Here is an 18,782-nt window from a genome sequence, read left to right on the forward strand (position 1 = left end):
TATTTCCGATTGGCGATGAGGTCATAAAGGTTCCAGACCGGTAAATAGACCCAAAATTTCCCGAGCGGAACAACCACGATCCCCATGCTGTCAGATTCTCTGGTGATCTGGGTAATCATCTCTGGAAAGAAATATCTTCAAACGTTATTGTTTAAGCCACCAAAAATTGCAAGGAAAATAAAGATGAGCTTGTATTTTTACGGATTGTTTTAAATGCAGGTATTTATCATTGTTGTCTGGGGCAGCTTATTTACTTGTCTGCAACCTCATAGCACAAAAAAGCCCCCGTTGTCATGCAAATAATTTTGCTATTGGAAATTATGCATTTTTACGTTGACGCAAACAAACTGCTCAATGTTTTTTCCAGAAATATGCGTTAGGGGATACCAAATTGTATGCGATTTTTTTCCCCAGAAGGCCTGTGTTACAGATAAAAAAGCAACGAGTCATACCTAACAATGCACGACTACAAACCCTCAAAACCGGTTAAATAATACAATACCAAAATCATTCAAGGTTGTTTGCATTGTATCAGTTAATCAATCATGCCATGGTTTTGTTGCACAGAGAACCAATATAATCTTTTACACCAAAAACAAAAAACCTTCATTTCTGAGCTTTTAAGACGGATTTATTTTGCCAAAGTATGTCAACACTCTAATGCACATGCAGATTTAATTAAAATGCACTTCAATGGGCTAAACCTACTGCAAGCAATAATTAATACTTTAATTATTGATAATACTACTTGCCTGTAGCAGATTTACGCACAGAAAATGTACTTTGAATTATTTGTACCACTAAAAACAAATATTATTAGTGAAAAAAAAAATTAAAGAATACATTCAGTTTAGGTTGGGAGGTAAAGGTCATTGTGGTTAATATATTGAAAGCTTTTAAAAATGCACTGGTGTTTTTCCGCTACCACTGAACAAAAAATGGTGTAGTTTTCTTTTTCAGGAAGTAAAACATCTTATTTTAATTCTGGATACTTCTTTTCAGTCAATAATGATATAAACTTATGCCTATATAAGAATGTCAGTTACACCAAGAGGAAAAGTGAGACGTATTCCTTACAAATGGAGTATACATGTAAATAAATTCAGCAAAGTGAATGCAGGTCATCTATTTCTATTAGTTATATTTACCTAGTTTCAAAGTGGTTAAGAATGAAGTTATTTAAAGTTCTAAAAATTAATACAATCTGAGCACTACGTTTTATTGCTAACTTAGCTGGAAAGACGTGTAGTGTTCCATAATATCCAACCAATCCGTCTACCTAAATAACAGCAGATTCTATTTACCTTGAATGACTTTCTAATAACAATAGATTCCATTTACCTTGAACGAAGACAAAATATAAGTAAAACGACCTGAAATACCAATGTCAAACAAAAGAGCACTGCCGATACTAAAAGCGGGCAACAATAACTATACATGAATGAAAGCTACATGATTAAGCAGCTTGCTCTTTGGGCACAAATCTAGGCATTTTGTGTGTGTGTGGGGGGGTCTCATTTGATGGCTCAATGCGCCTAAGTGTAATACGATTACCATTATCCCCCTCGGCGCTTTTTGAGCTGTCTCCAGAGAACAATACCGAATTGGCAGTAGATGGAAGAGACCGTAAAGCTTTTTCATATATACATATACGACCTACATTTGTACATTATACACTCCCCTTAAATTCCACCTGGTACGACGCAGACGTTTCCAATAAGCGTATTTGTGACATATTAAATAACACAAAGGTATTAGTTGCCATTATTTTGGTTCTATTTTAGGTAATTACAGTCAACATAGGATCCTCGTGAAGAGAATTTGCAAGAGGGATAGCACTATACTATTTTGTAAACTTCTTGTGGTTTTTTATTTTCATTCCCGGTATCTACTGCGATATTTCCCTTTTGTGTTTACATGTTTGAAAGAGTAATATTGATGTTCAGAGAAAAACGCCCACCAAAAATGCCGTATAGTTAACACAATGGCCAATAATAAGCCGTAACTTGCTACAAATGGCTGAACACGAGCAAGGCAAATTACCACATAAATTGCCAAAGGAAATTGCGACTCTTGTTACAGCAACATGCCCTTAACAAATGCAACAAGCAGTCGACTCTGTTGGAAAATACTGACATGAGGGCAGGGCAACTACATTGGTGAAAAATGACATGTCACGTCCAGGCACAGTCATTTCCTCCAAAGTTACAATTGCATCGAATTTAGGTAACAAGCTGCTACAGCCTGCATTTTATTGATCCCTGTTCTAATGGTATCGAAGAAGTAAGTATATTAATGACACATGCCGTGTTTTTAATCTTCCTGTCCAGAAAGGGACCCGTAGCCCTGTTGCCGGGCTACGGTTCTTTGTGCATGTTCTTCTTGTTCGGAGCCTCGGCTAACCAGAGCACCCATTCCTAAGCTCCTGCTGTTGGTGGAGCTTCCGTCGTCGCTATCGGTTAGGTTTCCGTTGGGTATGTTGCCGTTAACCTTCTGCATCCTGAAAGCGTTGTGGTTGACATAGTAGCGACTGCCTTCTTTAGCTTCGCGTTTAGCCTCAGCTTTGATGGTATCATACAGTCCTGTGGCCGGCTCCTCTGTAAGAAGTACGGTGTCTTCAAACTGCATGGGCTTCAGGTCATATACCTTTCTTAGACCAAGGAGGATAGGAGCGTAGGCAATGTTCAAGACACCGATGATGATATTCAGGTTGGTGAAGCCGAGGCTTTGGACGATTTGGCCAGCTAACACCGGACCTATGGCGTATGCAAGACAGTAAGAGATATCAGCTATAGCATAAACGCTTCCGTATACGGGCACGTGTCGAACATCGACGAGGAGTCCAAGAGTTGGTAATAGAGAAGTGTCTACCAGCGCAATTCCGTAGCAGATCCCACAAAGGGGAAGGATGAGAACGCCGAATGTCTCACAAGCTGGGACAATGAAAGTGCATATGCCGATGACAACAAGTCCGATGGCGGCGTAGAGCCACTGGTAATGAGGGTAGCGTGTAGTGAGTTTAACCGTCATGACAACTCCGATGACATGGGGGACGAAGGCAGGCAGCCAAATGATTCCTGTTTGCCAACTCACGGCAGACATGGTGTCCTCCATCCAGATTGATATGGTGGGCTCGAGGAAGGCAAGGGACACGTTGGACATGGAAAGCGCCCCAGCAGCCACGGCTATGTAGGGATCTATTATCAGCTTATAGATCGGCGTTCCTTTTGGCATCTGCCAACGACGTTCACCGTAAGGTTTAATGACGAAGAGTAGCAAGAATCCATCGAGGACTGCTACCAGGGCTAGCGTGAAGAACGGCATCTTTTTACCGACGAATTCATACAAAACACCGCCAAATGGAGGGGCCACGAGGCAGCCAAAGGATATAAAAGCTAGAGCAATACCAAGAGCTTTACTTCGCTCGCTTTCTACCTGGAACCGATCAGCTATCATTGCAAGACCTGAGGTGTCTGCAAAGGCAGATCCTACACCTTGCATGCTCCTTGCAATGAACAAGACTCCGTAGGAGTTTCCAAAAGCAAAGATAGTGGTAGCTATGAAAAGAATACTGAGCCCAAAGACCATGGGGATGTCATAACCGATCTTATCAATGATTGTTCCAGAGATAGGATTTATCAAAAGCTGGACGATGGCCTTCGAAGCAAAAAGGATACCGATGTAGACGTCTTCGCTTTTAAAACTCCCGTTTGCTTCGATGGTGGAGTTAACCGTAGTGTTAGTTATATTGTCGCCACTGGTCACAGACGTTGAGTCTGTGTCATTCCATGCACCGATGAACCTCAAGTAGTCTGGAATGATGGGTACTATCACCATATACAACATATTGTCAAGTAGTAAAGCAACGCAGACAATTATTAGAATAAACCGTCGCTGAATCACTGGATTCTTAATGCGTGACTTTGCAGTTCCTATGAATTCAGACATGGCCATTTTTGCGCTTTCCATCTTTTCTCTAGCTGCTTCAGCCGTCTCCATGTTATTTTGTATGAAGTTCAAACGGTCTCCTTTTTTCTGATGTTTGGTATAACAACAGGTATTAATGTCCCCTCGATAAAAAGATCGTTTCAGTCTCAGTTATGCGACTGCGTGGCGTTTTCTTGATCCGCAGAAGCTGGATGTGAAACCATCTACTAACTGCGCACTATCACGGATCCCGTAACATAACGTGCTTTCAGTAGCGAGCGCACATTGCTACCACTGACATAAACCTTGCTGGGCACCAAGCATTGGATATTTTGCACCTGCAGAGGGACACAGAAGGAGAAATTTCTCGATTAAATCTCGTTGCAAAGTGCTCTTATCTCTTCTAAGACGCTCGTTAAAGAACATTTATTTAGTATTCGTTCTGGAAAAGTTGCATGCAAAATATCCGCCGCCGACACCGCTGCAAGTTCACCACATTACATCTACATTCTGGAAAATAAATCCAAAAGAACTCGAAGTCCATAAGAATATTTGAAGCAAAAATGTATACTCTGTACTAAAAGATACAGAGGTAAAAAGCTACTAAGTCAAATTACCTCACAGCTGAATGCCAATTCGAAGTTGGGGGCAAAATGTTAAACCTTTTTGACTTTGCATCGCGAATAATTGATATGAAGTCTCAAACTTCTCGCCAAGAACAGCACTGTTTTGAAACTACAGTGTAGGAAATGTTTCTTGGGAACTTTTCTTATTCTTAGTTTCGTTTTTATATTTTCTCTCCTTTTATTGGAAAAACTGATACAGTGAATGAACTTGGTGAAATAAATCAATGCGGTCTATTTGGTTGGTGTATATTGCGATGTCAGAAATTTCGAATTGAATTACCTCTCAGTTTTGGGATATTGCCTTGCTTTAACACAAACACCTGAAACTGCCCACGCCCTATGCACAAAGATAAATCACAGATTATAAGCATAGTTGCCATGATCAGTTGAGTTATTAGCAATCCACAGGATGATTGTTTACATAAGTTCATAAATGCTCGTAAACGAGCATTTTGAGTCTCAATCACAATGTAGGGGTTTAGACGAACAACAAACCAAGAAGGTATAAGCATTTCTATGTGTTGATAAAAAGAGACTTTAACAATATTACACAAAAGTAATTTGTGGACTGTTGATGCAATGGGTTTTAACAGTGCAACAATCAATGTTTATGAGTGCAATGGTAAGGAAAAAATTATGAGTAGACAAAGGGAATGTTCCATTTCAATAAACTTTATTGTTGCCGAATGAAGTTATACTTTCCTGGCGCGAAAGGGAGAACATTCACTCTACATTTTAATTAATGCTTGATATTACCATTCAGACATTGTAAAGTAAATTGTACCAGAAACTGAAAATGTGTAAATGAATTGTCACAGTAAACTGTCAGTTAAAATTTGAACAATGCGATTTTAATCCCATAGATAATTTAATTAACCCAATTGGCATGTTAAAGCAATATTTGACTCGGCACATCGAAATAAGGAATAAATCTGAAATTGACTTTTTCCAGAAGAAAATTTAATAAGCTTTCAAAGGGTACATATTACAAGTGTGTTATTTCTCTGGTTCTCGAGTTATGATCTGATGAACATGACAAGCCATTTGAATGCTTATAAACTCTCTTTATAACCATGTACACATTTCAAAAAGTCAATTTCAAACTTATTCCTGATTTCGATGTGCTGGGTCACATGTGGGCATGGCAAAACGTATTTGATATTACTGTCAATATCATCGATATATTTAGCGTGATAACGGTATTTTTGAGGGTCGTGCTTAGGAAGGTAAAGTTTTACGTCGATAAGAATGACAAAACAGGAAAGGACATCAACCATGATAACACATGGGAGACTCGGGGAATCCATAGAAATGATACTTTATTTACAATTTTGAATGTAACTATCGAATCACAAGAGAGACAGACATACGGTTGAGGGGTTGAGCCTTTATATTCCATGAAAGTGTACCAAGATTATAGAAACCTATATTACAAGGCTCTAGACAATCTTTTTACAGAGTTTCCAAGCATAATTTGTCGAGACAAACCCTCAAATCATTAGCATGTATTTATGTGTGAGCAATTTTTCTCCTTTCTCTCATACTTGTTTTCAAACTTAGAGCCTTCAAACTTGTTTTCACATACTGAATTGTGTTCTTTCACACACTCAATTTTGGAAGTATTTTGATTCAATTAGACGGTGCATACCCGTCATTCGATTTCGCGCTGGGTGACTAAAACCAGAACTCCCGATTTTTTGTTATTATTATTATTGTTTGTGGTGGTGGTGGTGTTGATGGTGGTGGTGGTGTTGATGGTGGTGTTGTTGTTGGTGTTGTTGTTGGTGTTGTTGTTGGTGTTGTTGTTGGTGGTGTTGTTGTTGGTGTTGTTGTTGGTGTTGTTGTTGGTGTTGTTGTTGGTGTTGTTGTTGTTGGTGTTGTTGTTGGTGTTGTTGTTGGTGTTGTTGTTGGTGGTGTTGTTGTTGGTGTTGTTGTTGGTGTTGTTGTTGGTGGTGTTGTTGTTGGTGTTGTTGTTGGTGTTGTTGTTGGTGTTGTTGTTGGTGGTGTTGTTGGTGTTGTTTTTGGTGGTGGTGGTTTTGGTGTTCTTCGTATTATTATTACTATTATTATTGTTATTCTTATTGTCTTGTCCAGGGGCAAGCATGTTTGCATTTTCAGCCCTCAAACTGTATATACAATGTGTATGCAGAACATTAAGAGAACAGGAATATATGACAACTTAAGACAGAGGAGGGAATAGATGATACAGATGTGTTCCGCGTATTGGCTTTCATATTTTCATCACGCCAAACGATACATTAGAGATCTTATTCAGTGCAATAATGATTGTCCATTTCATCCAACTTTGGAGGCGATAAAGGCCTACTCGCCCTGCGGACCTTCACCACAGATATCTTGAATTGGAGATGATTATAACTGACTAAATTTAGGTTACTTATTTGTATTTATACATACAAAAAAACACGCACTCCCTCAGTACATATGTATATTTTATTTATGTTTGTGTCAATTGGGAAAATTTGGAATTATTTTGTCTGTATTAATCACAGTTTGCCCTCTCGTATGATTCAACGTTTTTGGAGAGAGGACAGAGCAAACTCTTCCTTTGACAGCAAGTTATCAGTGTATTAGAGATCTCTGCCTGTGACCTAAACTTTCATTCTATAACTTGCATATATATTTAAACAGAAAATTACCAATTACAAGATGAACAGTAAATGAAAACAACGCATAGATTTCACAAATATTTGCCTATTCAGTTTGAATGGTAATCTAAATCGCTTATCTATTTCTGGCTAAATTTACTGAAAATGTCGCTAATTCGGATGCAAAGTTTACGAATTCACAGGCGTCGAGTGCTGCATTATGTGATTTTTTACCGCATCTTTTTATAGCGTATTTCATTTTTGTGGCACCATTACATTACGAAGTACATTAGAGGCTACGTATGGTGGTTGTTGTTAGTAACTGTGAGCTATACACTATTAATTTTCGAGCGTCTGACACATCACCGTGTAATTTAGAGGGCAGACCTGAGACTACAGTGCGCACGCCGACGAAAGCAGAGCGAACAAATAAACAACGCGCGCGCGGAGGATTCCTTAATTAAAAGTAAGCAGGTATTGATGCATGAGTAAGTATGACAGGGTCCTGCTTGATTTTTAAAAAGGCTGCATCAATTATTTTGTGCAATGCTATCAATTACAAAGCTATCGTAATCAATGTCCTCACTCTTACAATTAGTTTGGTTCACAGGTAGTGATGTGTCACTTGTTAGTCACTTGTTAAGTTAAAAGAGTATAAAGGTAAGAAAGCCGTAAATCAAACGTAATTAAAAACAGTCTTAGATTGGGGTTTAATTTCGACTTTAAATAAACCTTTGTGAGATTTATGTCGGCCAGTCTGCTCACATAGGCTATTTTCAAAGCAAGACTGGTGCTCGGTGTCCTGTTCTAAAAGGTAATGTAATAAATGTGTTTCTGGCATTTATATAAAGATGGTCACTGTGTTTGGTAATCTTAGCATTAACGGTGCACGATTTCGAGCTAATTAAGGTTTTCTGGTTAACTTTGCACATCTTTCATTTAAAATTGATTAAAAGAAAGTTCAATGTCGTCAAAGGAGTCACTCGGCCCAAATGTTGATATCAATTTCAAAACAACACCATTTGATTTCACTATCTGAGCACTGTACCGTCACTCCAGGAATGGCGTTGCATTGGAAAAACAAAATTCGTTTACTGTTATTCATTTTACCGATTTATTCATTCAGTTTCGTCTGTGGCATGATTGAAGAGTTTATGAAAGACAGGTCATACCAGTCATCTTCTGATCGTTCTTGTATTCGCTCTTACCCCAGCGCCCGAACAGGGCGCTGGGAAGGACTGGTGGCTTTGCTCTGTGATTGGCTACATTGTGCAGGACCTGCGACTGCGAGGTTATCCCTTCCTGTTAGCAAAGGTTATTTAAATTTGTTGGTCCGCCAATGGCAATGCTTTGGCATAGGCAAAGTGTCGGCTATCTGATTAAAGCATGGCCTTGGTACAATCACAGTGTGGTAATTTATCTCACTAAGTATCACGGATAATATGTTTCAAATCATTGGTTATTTGGATCAATTTCGATGAACGAATAAAGTGTAGGTAAGTGTACGGAATAAAGTAAAGGTATCAAGTTGGTAACCACTGGTTATGTAATGCATTGAGGGAGCTAGGACGCTTGGCAGAAATTTACCTGCAATGCGCTACGCGTCGTTAGCTGTGACCCCGTGTGAAGTATTTCCTTCACTAAAATTTGTGCAAGGCCATCAGCCCTGGTTGAGCGACGTTTTGGAAATTCGGTAAGGTTACATAAAATCCAAGGAATGCAAGGTACTGTTATAAATAAAAAGAGGCGTCAAAATAACCGCTAATTCAAACCATCTTAAAAAACAATTCAATGACGGGAAAACCTATCTATAGATACACCGTGCATAGAGATAGACTCATTGGACTAAATGAGGGTAATAATTAGACTTACACTAATTCTCACTTGCATCAACGATCTCGCTTTATTACGCCAAACAAAAATTACCGAACATTAGGCCTAATCACGCGCAGAGTGGGCGTTTTCAGCAAGGGTTTGTAACTGAAAATCGGTAAAGAGTTGACTTGTGTTTTCAAACTATTTAAAATTTTTACTTTTTTCTTTGAAATTTTTCACACAACTCCTTGTGAGTGTCGACACTGCTGGTGACCATTGTATGTTAATCATATTTTGTTCTTCATTCCACATCTTGTGCCTTATCTGGGCAAATTGATTTCAGCCTTCAGTTGGTTTTCTATCCACAAGGAAACTCGCTCATTTTTACAGCAAAACGAAACCCAAAATTCTCTCAAAATGAAGTACACCAGTACACAGGCCAAAGTATTAAGAAACGCATTTTGTTGTCCTGAGCAGACCATTCCAAATGTTTCGGGTGTTATTCATATTGCCCAGGGAATTATCTTACAATAATTGAATATAAAACGGGAAGACACGCGGGACATTTTGTAACTACAGCTGCATCGGAAATCCCAGAGCGAGTAGAGAGAAACTTAAAAAGTAGAATCCCTTGCGAAAGGGAAGAGCACAGGTGACCGGCAGGCAGGTGTACTTGCTGCCCGGCCAACGGCTCTTACAGGAGAAGTATTGGGACTATGAACGGAGCACACTCTGAATTCTTAACTGTAATCGCGCATAATGAGACGTTTTTCAAAAACAAAACGTCAGTAGTTGCACAGACTCTAGTAATGAAAAAGCAAACAAACAAATGGAAGAACAGAAAATGCTTTTACCAAACCTGTGCCGAATTACAGATGGTCTTCTCATTCAAGCACTATCTAGTAAGTGCTTTGAGGATGGAGTAAGATAATACGTATATCTGTTCCAACTACATTTCAATTCCCTATAGCCGTTTGTACATAAGCGCCACATAGGAACCAAAGGTTGCTAAACTATTACCATAGAATAGTTTGCATGGCCAAGGCTGGCCAGGACAGCTGCCATTTCAACTTAACTGTCCAATATCCAGCGCCAGATGTTGCAACATGCTTATAAAAATGGTATTTACTATAACATAAATGCGCTTTGGAATTTGAGATTCCTGACAATCTCTCACTTTTCTATTCGAGAAGAAAAGCGCACAGAGTTGTCTGCAGCAACTGTTATCACATAGGTCTATCCCAACTTTTTTTTCAGTCGTCAAGCTGTTTTCACAAATATTGTTTTTCCTCTGCAAAATATTATTTTCTCCAAAGCAATACAATAACTACTGGCAGATGCCTGTAATAAAAAGTTCACGTGAAAGAGCTAACCTTATCCAAAATTATCTGTCGATTGTTTTCTCGCATAGCCCATTCCCATGTGTATAACGCCCTGTCATCATAAATTACTGAAGCAAAGTATAAACCCTATAGTACGACCCCCACGATTACGTATTTCTTGTCATTTTGTTTGTCTCTGTTAAAACGTCACATTTTAGAAGCCCTGTGGAAGAGATTGCACAAGCATTAAGGGGGTAACTGTTGCCCTGAAGTCAAGATATAACTTTCTTAGTATACCATTCCTCAATGGCCTCGATGGGATATTATACTCAAATAATAACATGACTTAAATATTGCATACATCCAAGAGCCGTAGGTTTGTCTGTGTAAAGGGCTCAAAGTGAAAACTATATTGTGAAGTTTTGGGACATTGCAACGTTTGGTTTACTGAAGTAACGAGGCGTTCAGTATAAGGCAGAATCGGAACACAAGTCTCAAGGTTTAGTTTTAGAACGGCTTTAAGGCTTCGGAATAATTCGAGCTGGAATTGTTTCATGTGGCAAACATGTGCAGAAAAACTCTGACTTTCAGACTACTCCTTGTCAACTGGATTACAATAAGGCATCAAGATGCTTACATTAATTTTTTCAAGAGAGAGGGCAGATTTCAAATTCAAGCCGCGCAAAAGCCTCCTGACTGTATCTGTACTGGTGTGAAACTCCTGATGTCTCTTTAGTTAGTTGTTTCTGAAAAAATGCAGCTGCAAAGCATTTGGACGAGGCTGCTTCTCCAGAGTGATTCTTAGCCATGATTTTTTTTATCTTCTCTTATTAAATAAAACTGGCTCCCTGTCTTGTCGTTGGGTGGCCAATGACCACATGCACAAATAAGAAAGACAACGTAACAAAATCAATGACAACCTACTCATTATTAAACAACCCACGGTTAAACTAAGCAGACGTATTCACGCAGTTTTCTGGCAGTCGTCTGCATACTTTTATTGATGTTAGCCAAGGGCAGAAGCAATGACGTCAACTAATAAAGGATACACTCTATGGTTTCAAGGCAAGCCTCAGTAATTAGCGCTGTCTTTAGAAACTACTGAGCATCGGAATGACGCCATAAAGAAATTTTAGGGAATCATTACAAAAGCAACATTTTTCTCACCCGTGCTGTTTTTACTCCATTTTTAACATTTTTCCAACCCTTTCGTACACAGACTTATCTTACAAAGTCCCGTTATTTTTTTCACTGCAATTGTTGTTAAATTACAATTCATTTCTTCCACGTGCGCATAATTTGGCGTCGAAATTCCCTGTGATCTGATCAGGTATTTGCACTGTATAAAACAATCAGCTAACTAACTTTAAAGGAAGCCAAAATATTTCAATCGTACATTTCCTTATAAAATTTCCCTCCAACGTTCTCTCCTATATAGAAACATTTTATGTTGTCGTCCTTATTACACAGATGCTTTCCGTTGATACAGTTTTCCCAACTGCTGGGCTAAACTGTACGCCTGGCCTTAATTCCCCACTTAGCCAGCGTAATATCGATTGCAAAATTAATTCCAGCAGGCCCGGAATTTTCTCAGTAATTTCAAATGAGTAACAAGGGAGAGTCAAGCTTGCTGTGACTTCGATTTTGTCGATTATTTTGTCTAAAGAATCTATCCAAATTGATATTGAAACGTAATTTTCACATAATTCTGTTTGAAAGAGTTTTCCAAAATTCCGTATTAATTTTTACACTGGATAGACCTAATACAAAAACTCTTATAAGCTTCCAATGCGTCTGTTGAAATAATAGTTAATTGGTATTTCAGTTCAAATGTCCAATGTTAATTCTCCGTTGCAAATAGATATTTCAAAACCGATTATTTACAGTATAGGCAGGGAAATTAAGATTTGTTAATTTGAGTAGCCCTATTCTTTTTCCTAAAAGTGTCATTAAATGTTTTACGAATATGGACACTTCTAAAAAGCTATAGAATTGTGGAGGGAAACCCACAGATAATATACTGCGAAGCATTCAAGGATTTTCCGTCCAACCACGTTCTATTCGATTCAGCCAATATTAAAAGTTGGTAAAGAGGAAATTTAAAGAGTAGGCCTAAGTTTAAACAAAGTGGGGAATTGGGAAATGCAAACAGGAAAAGTCTATTCTTTGCAAAAGAAAATGAACACACACGATACGCTTTTTACATTTCATAGCAACGCCATTATAAAAAAATGAAATAACTAGTCGCTGTCTCACATTATGCCATTTTGTCTATCTCGTGTGTAATCAAAAATATTTGGGCAAAACGTTAAAAGGCCAGAAAAACTGTAGTGGTCTATATCACATCCCGTGTCCGCAAAATTATTTGGCAAACTGAAGAGGGCCTGCGCGCTAAAATAATTACCGTCTGGCAGTCGATATCATGTTATCATCCAAGTGCAAATTAACTCGCTGGGTCTCGCTCGCCGTTTTCTAAGTATTAATATTTGCTGACGTAACTTAATAAACCCAAAGCCTGGCATGCATCGATAACATTCACTTTATTAACATTGATTCGGACAGCGTTGGCCCATTAGGCACGCATAGCAGAACGCGCTGCGCTGGGCACCCAGCCCCTACGGATCCAAGGTGTTAAAGCCTCTGCAGCAGACCAAGGTATCAAATTATGGCGATAGTGCTTTTATGTGCAGGCATTTTAAAGTGGATCGTTGTTAACGGCTGTTGACACATGCCTTTCTCTAAAAGCTCGAAGTGGAGCAAATATTCTAGACTTTAGAGAAACCACAGCAGGGTAGTGGTTGTGCAACATACTTGCAGCTAGTGGGAGAGAGAGGTGCTGGGAGAAAGAATTATGCTAAACAACAATTGACTTTTACTTTTAAGAAAAATTTTCCTGTATTCCTTAAAAATTATTTAAAACCCCCTTTCTTTTACAAAATTTAAATGTCTAGAATTTAAATCATCTTATTTCTGTGTCTCAGCTAAGAAAATGCACTTTGTATCAAAGAAGTCAAAAGACCAATTTCCATTTAACAAGAGCAACTGAAAAAATCCGGACCTTTTGTGTGGATGGAAGAAGAAACTCTTGTTCTAACATGCACTTTCTCCGTTTTCAGCTCAAATTTCTTTTCTCATCGACAGATCTCTACTCGAGAATTATTGTATCTAAAAGTTCGAATAACCTACAAATATTTTCCAGTAAAGTTTAAGATGGGTGTCAACGCCTGCTTCTCTTACATCGAACCAATCCCTGCCTCAATCGGAAAACATCATGCGCACTTAATTTGATGAGTTTTCATTTTCACCTCGTTTAGGATTCAAGACGTTTCCGAATTAGTCACTCTCCGAAATGTGTCCCTGAAATCCTTGCTGCTGCATCTCCAGCAAGACGGTCAGCGGAGGATATTTTCCCGCTCCCTCCTGCCTTAGATTGAAAACGGCGCCTGAAGTTAAACCGCAGCAAACAGCGCGAGAGGGACTCAGGCATGCTCAATTTTTGTGCGATGACAGCTGACAAGTGCCGCACGCGTACACGCCTCTGGGCCAGGAATGTGTTGGCGGAACCCGAGTCTTAAATTTGCTCTACATTTTTTTTGAGGGGGGTGAGGTTCAAGGGGTTGCATTTCACGGCCTGAATCCTATCGGGATAGCCGAACCATTAACAATTTGGTCGTCAGATATATTTTTGGATTATACAAATGTCCAGGTAGGAGTCGGATATTTACGGAATCAAGTGCTTTTTTCAGCACACACACACAAAATCAGTGTGTCAAAACCATTTAAAAGGGAAAAGGGCTTCTTCTTTACATTTTATAAGAATTTTCTAATGTGTCACGTCACGAAAATGTTCATTATAGGTTCATTCTTATGCTTCGAAATTATATTTTTTATATAACCCCCCATTTCAAAAATTGCAAGCTAACAACGGGGCAGGATGCAAATACCCTCATGCTACTTCCAAAGCAGTCTGTGTATATTTTCACGGCTTTTAGGGTAATGAAGCCACAGCCAGACTGCTTTTCATCAGGAGGACTGTTCGAGAAACCCTCATGTCGCGCAGAGAACAGCGACCGTTGAACATCACCCCCATCAGTCCTACAGTGACCGCATAAGAGGATGCGTTACATGTCCAAAGTAACCCGTTCGCACCCCAAGGTTAATTAAAGTAAAGACCTGCGACGTGATGATAGGATACAAGGAAACACGATGCCGTATTACATCGCTGTCACTCAATCCACACATCCTCGTCAGTGCTGACTTTCTCTGCATTAAAGAGCGAGGTCCTGCGCTTGGCAATATTCGTGCCCGAAAGTTGTACATTATTTACCTTTTTGAAGTCGTGCAAGGCTAAAACAGACCCATCCTGAATTCGGCTCCTCGTAGAACTCTTCGCTTGTATTCTTGTACATTTCTGTAGCAGTCCTCAGATCAGAAATGGTACGTATGTAATTACACTGCGATAATGAGCATTTTATTAAAACAAATACTCGCGATTATGTGGAAACAAAACTCAAAAAATTTACAAGACATTGTTGATATGTGATGTACCGTATCACCGCATTGGTGAATATTCCACGCGCGTAATCTTCACACCTGTGAAACCATGCTCATATCAATTTTGCGACATGACTTAAAAACATTATTTGCAGTTTTTACAAGTACGTAAATGTAAATGAAATTTATAATATAATACGAAAGGGACATTGAACTAATTAGTCTTTTTGTTGCTTTGCTCAGTAGACGCTACAAAAATAGTCACAAGTAAAATAAATTCAAAATAACAAAAGACGATGCACCTGTTTATTGAAAACAAATCATTTAATCATAAATAAAAAGTTCGGTAAATCGACAAACAAAGTTTGATTATGAAGGAAGGGACGCCTGCCGTTCAAAACCGGATGATTAGTTATCGTTACCAGTCTTAACCGCGGACGCGTCCTCCAGCACTACGAAGCAGCTGCTTCGGTTTCCGCGTGAGAACGCCACGCTAAGGAAACGACTCCTTATCCGTCGGCTTTTCAGTCAACACCGATAATTTACGGTAATGTCATATTCACCCGGTCCATTCTTAGTTCCATTGTCAGCGTCTCATCATCGTGGCAATTATAGCTAAAAGTGCATTGTATTTGACGGGTTACTCGGTGCCATTAAAGTGGATTCAGTCAGATTAAGACAGCGACCGTTGTACGCAGTTCGAAAGAAAAAGACGATTTTTTTTCATTCAGCCTACAAGCTTTACGATAACTAATGATTGAAAAATTGATTCAAAGGGTTGTGTGATTGCATTTAAACATTCTGCTCTCAAAGAAATGGCCCTTTTATACTTTTACACCTCGAGACGAGCATATGCAATGGGACCCGTCGTCTCAACTACATGCAGTTCAGTGATTGAGACCGTGTATCTTGGTATGTGTAAAACATATGCCAAGTTGAAAACACGAAGAAAGCACGTTTTAACTGTTACCAATTAATATTAGAAATATAATTTACATAAGATATGTGATTGTGATTACATTCAAACCTATTGCATCATATTATTTTTGTCATATGGAGCAGTGTAATAGTCGTGAGTCCACTGTGACCGCAACTTTAACCAACCCACCGTCGTTAACAACAAAATAATGTGACTCTTTCTCTTTACATGAGATGGCAATATCATCTCTTGACATGGAGTAGCCGGTCTCTGCTTGGTACTTTGTCATAAACTTGCCCAAACCTCAGAAGTGGCACAGTTATTTCACGCTATACCCATTTCCCATTTATTTAATCAATCACAAAAAAAGATTCCTCTCATAAGTGTTTAAAAAGCGTTTCTGAAACCCAAACAGTGAAAGAGAGGAATTAAACGTCAGACTTGGCCACACTGCTTATTCAGATAAAAAGTATACTCTTTTGGTTGAACAAACCCGGAGTTCAATCCAATTTCGATATGAAATTTCAACACAAAATTCATAACACCAAGGACTATTGGAATACATACACATGTACATGGCAGCTGCTGCACAAAAATGCACGTTGACCACATACAGGGGTTTCTGATAAATATATAAAAAGTGATATTACAATTTCTCATATTCAGACTTGACGATCTCTGGGCCAATAAACCGAGTACATTCGGGTGTTCTTAAGAAACTACCAGCCCTTATTTAATCAATTCCAGGGGAAAAAATACACAGGTTGAAGTGCGTACGTGTTTTGTCGATTCTGTTTGCGCCTGGTTGATTTCGGAGAAATGGACAACCCTAGCTTTTCAACTTTTTTTCGTATGAAGATAATTCATAAAGAAATTTTCCTCTTTCGAAGCGGCAAATTTTAGTAAAGCTTGAGCTCTTTTGCAGGCGGGAAGGAGCGTTTGAAAGAGTGAGGGTGCTTGCAATTCCTTTACGAAAGGTCATCACTACATAGGCATATAGGAAAAGATTTCACTTGGCACTGTAATAACACTTCGGGTTCACCAGGAACAGCGTTCCGTCAACAGGCCATGTTTTATTCATCATATCAGGGGCGCGCTTCACGGCACTTGAAGTTTCTCTCTTTCCCCTGACTGCCCGCTGGCCGTGTAAAGAGCAGTGCCACGCTGTGGTCGAAAGGGGGCATTTTATTTCAACAAGACAAGAGTGCGGGGCTTCGTCCTGGGGCCGGGGACACAGACCCGGGGAGGTGACTTTCAAGTGCGTTTCTCAACGGCATTGATTGTGTATTGGATCTCCTTTTCTAACTCGAGCCTTCTGTAATTGTATCCCATGCAAGGGCGAAAACGATAATAGGTTCCTGTGCTATCCTCACGAAATCTTGCAAATAAAATCAAAGGTGCAAAGAAAACACGAGGAATTGCGAAAACGTGACGTTTGGAAAGAGTTATTCGGTTATTTTCAAAAAGTTGCCCACGCGTCACACAAAGTTATAGTTGGCTCTATGTAGCATTCTGTTAAAAGATCAAAGTTTTGACAAAATCCGCTTTGCATTACTTTTGACGAGCTATGGTATGGGAGTTACAACTAAAGGCCTGATCCCGATATTCACTTCATGTCAACTAAAGCAATCACTTACAACAGTAGAAAAACAAGTATTTCAATTAGAAAATAAGTTTGTAATGCACTGTGAGCAGCTGTGCTTCAAGCAATGAAGGATTGAGTAAAATGATGAACACACATTATTGAGACAATCATTTACACCCAGAAAAGTCAATTATCAAATTTTAAAAAGAAAGGGAAACAAACGAGGTAATGCCTTTTGCTACATTCCCCCTTTATTATTAAACTTTAAATTTGCTTCATATCTGAATATCCAAAGACAAAAAAATCATTACGAGTGTATATTTTCCTCTCGGGAAAGGTGAAGCAAAAATGGTTGGAGAAAACCCTGTTACGATAAATCACAATAATCATTTAACCGTGCAACGGTTATCTCAATTTTCCGCGGAATTAGAAGTGGCAGGTCTCTTCCTCTGGCCGTTCCGGTCGATTTGATTTCCCGACAAAACCGTTTCCCTCATCTTGTCACGGCCTGCCGTGCCTACAGAACAAGAGTATGATTCGGGAAACGGAAGTGTTTGCCGAACACTTTCTTCACTGAGACTCAAACGGGCAGAGCCTGGCGTATTTACTGTGACAACACAAAACACTTTTGTCTACAGTGAGCTTATTAAAATGGCCTTCGCCTATTGAACTCCGTGAAACATATCCCATCATTACTACCATAAACGGCAGCCAATCGGTTACAGTCTGTATTCTGCAGTCTGCTTAATTAAGGTTTTTTTATTTATTTATTCACTAAGGGCTAAAAGCCTTTGAGTGGTTTATGCAAATGATGCAAACAAGACTTCAAGTCCATACCTCGTGCTTTACTTTTCGTATTGTTAATGCGACTTATTTCTCAACCCGTTTTTCTGTGGAAAGTACTGATGTCAGTACAATGTTAAAATAGTCACTGTTTCTTCGCAATTTTTCACTTTTATAATCTATGTGATAGAAAACCTTTAACAAGTAGGCCAAGCTACAACTACTATAGTGGGAATAGTACTTACTCTTTCTTCGATTTAATATGTATCACGGATTTGTGAACAATCACGTTATACAAAACAATAGTTCATTTATGACTTTATATCTTTATATTTATCTGAAACTATTTCCGAAGTACAATGCAGATATAAAAATGATACTGAAAAGGGAGAAGAAAGAAGGAATTTCCCTTGTTTTTACTACTTTCAGAAAATAAAATGAAAGCAATTATTTCAACATGAATCTTCCATTTTTCTCCTGAAACCATTCCCTTCATCACAACAATTTGAACTCGACAAAAATAATGCTACAAAATAGAATTGTGTGAACTGGAGATAAAGGACTCACCTGGAATATATGGAAACCGCTTAGAATGATAGCAAGACTAAACCGAGCTGTGAGAGAGAAGTCGAAACAATTCCAACACCCCAAAAATGAGTAACTGTTAGGAAGGTGCGTTTGTCATGTGTCAGACCACCTCATGCC

General features: G+C 39.0%; 2 protein-coding genes across 3 annotated transcripts in view; both read right to left on the reverse strand.

The window, feature by feature from the left end:
• chat (choline O-acetyltransferase) overlaps positions 1 to 18,749 on the reverse strand; it is a 64,181-nt gene extending 45,432 nt beyond the window's left edge. The window contains exon 1 of the mRNA XM_022249081.2: positions 18,645 to 18,749. The gene's annotated coding sequence lies outside the window, so the exon portion shown is untranslated. The remainder of the gene's footprint in view (positions 1 to 18,644) is intronic.
• LOC147796014 (putative vesicular acetylcholine transporter-B) lies at positions 606 to 18,782 on the reverse strand. 2 transcript variants are annotated; one of them, XM_022249083.2, is made up of 3 exons: positions 18,645 to 18,782; positions 4,834 to 4,890; positions 606 to 4,265 (listed from the first exon to the last, which is right to left on the reverse strand). In XM_022249083.2, the coding sequence occupies exon 3, from the start codon at positions 3,997 to 3,999 to the stop codon at positions 2,314 to 2,316; it is 1,686 nt and encodes a 561-aa protein (XP_022104775.2). In that variant the 5' UTR covers positions 4,000 to 4,265; positions 4,834 to 4,890; positions 18,645 to 18,782; the 3' UTR covers positions 606 to 2,313. The 2 variants fall into 2 exon arrangements, with proteins under 2 accessions (XP_022104775.2, XP_022104774.2); XM_022249082.2 differs by lacking the exon at positions 4,834 to 4,890.

The sequence above is a fragment of the Acanthaster planci genome, linkage group LG19 (assembly GCF_054643075.1).
Source record: "Acanthaster planci isolate LZ-2023a linkage group LG19, COTS_SCS, whole genome shotgun sequence".
Classification (NCBI taxonomy): domain Eukaryota; kingdom Metazoa; phylum Echinodermata; class Asteroidea; order Valvatida; family Acanthasteridae; genus Acanthaster; species Acanthaster planci.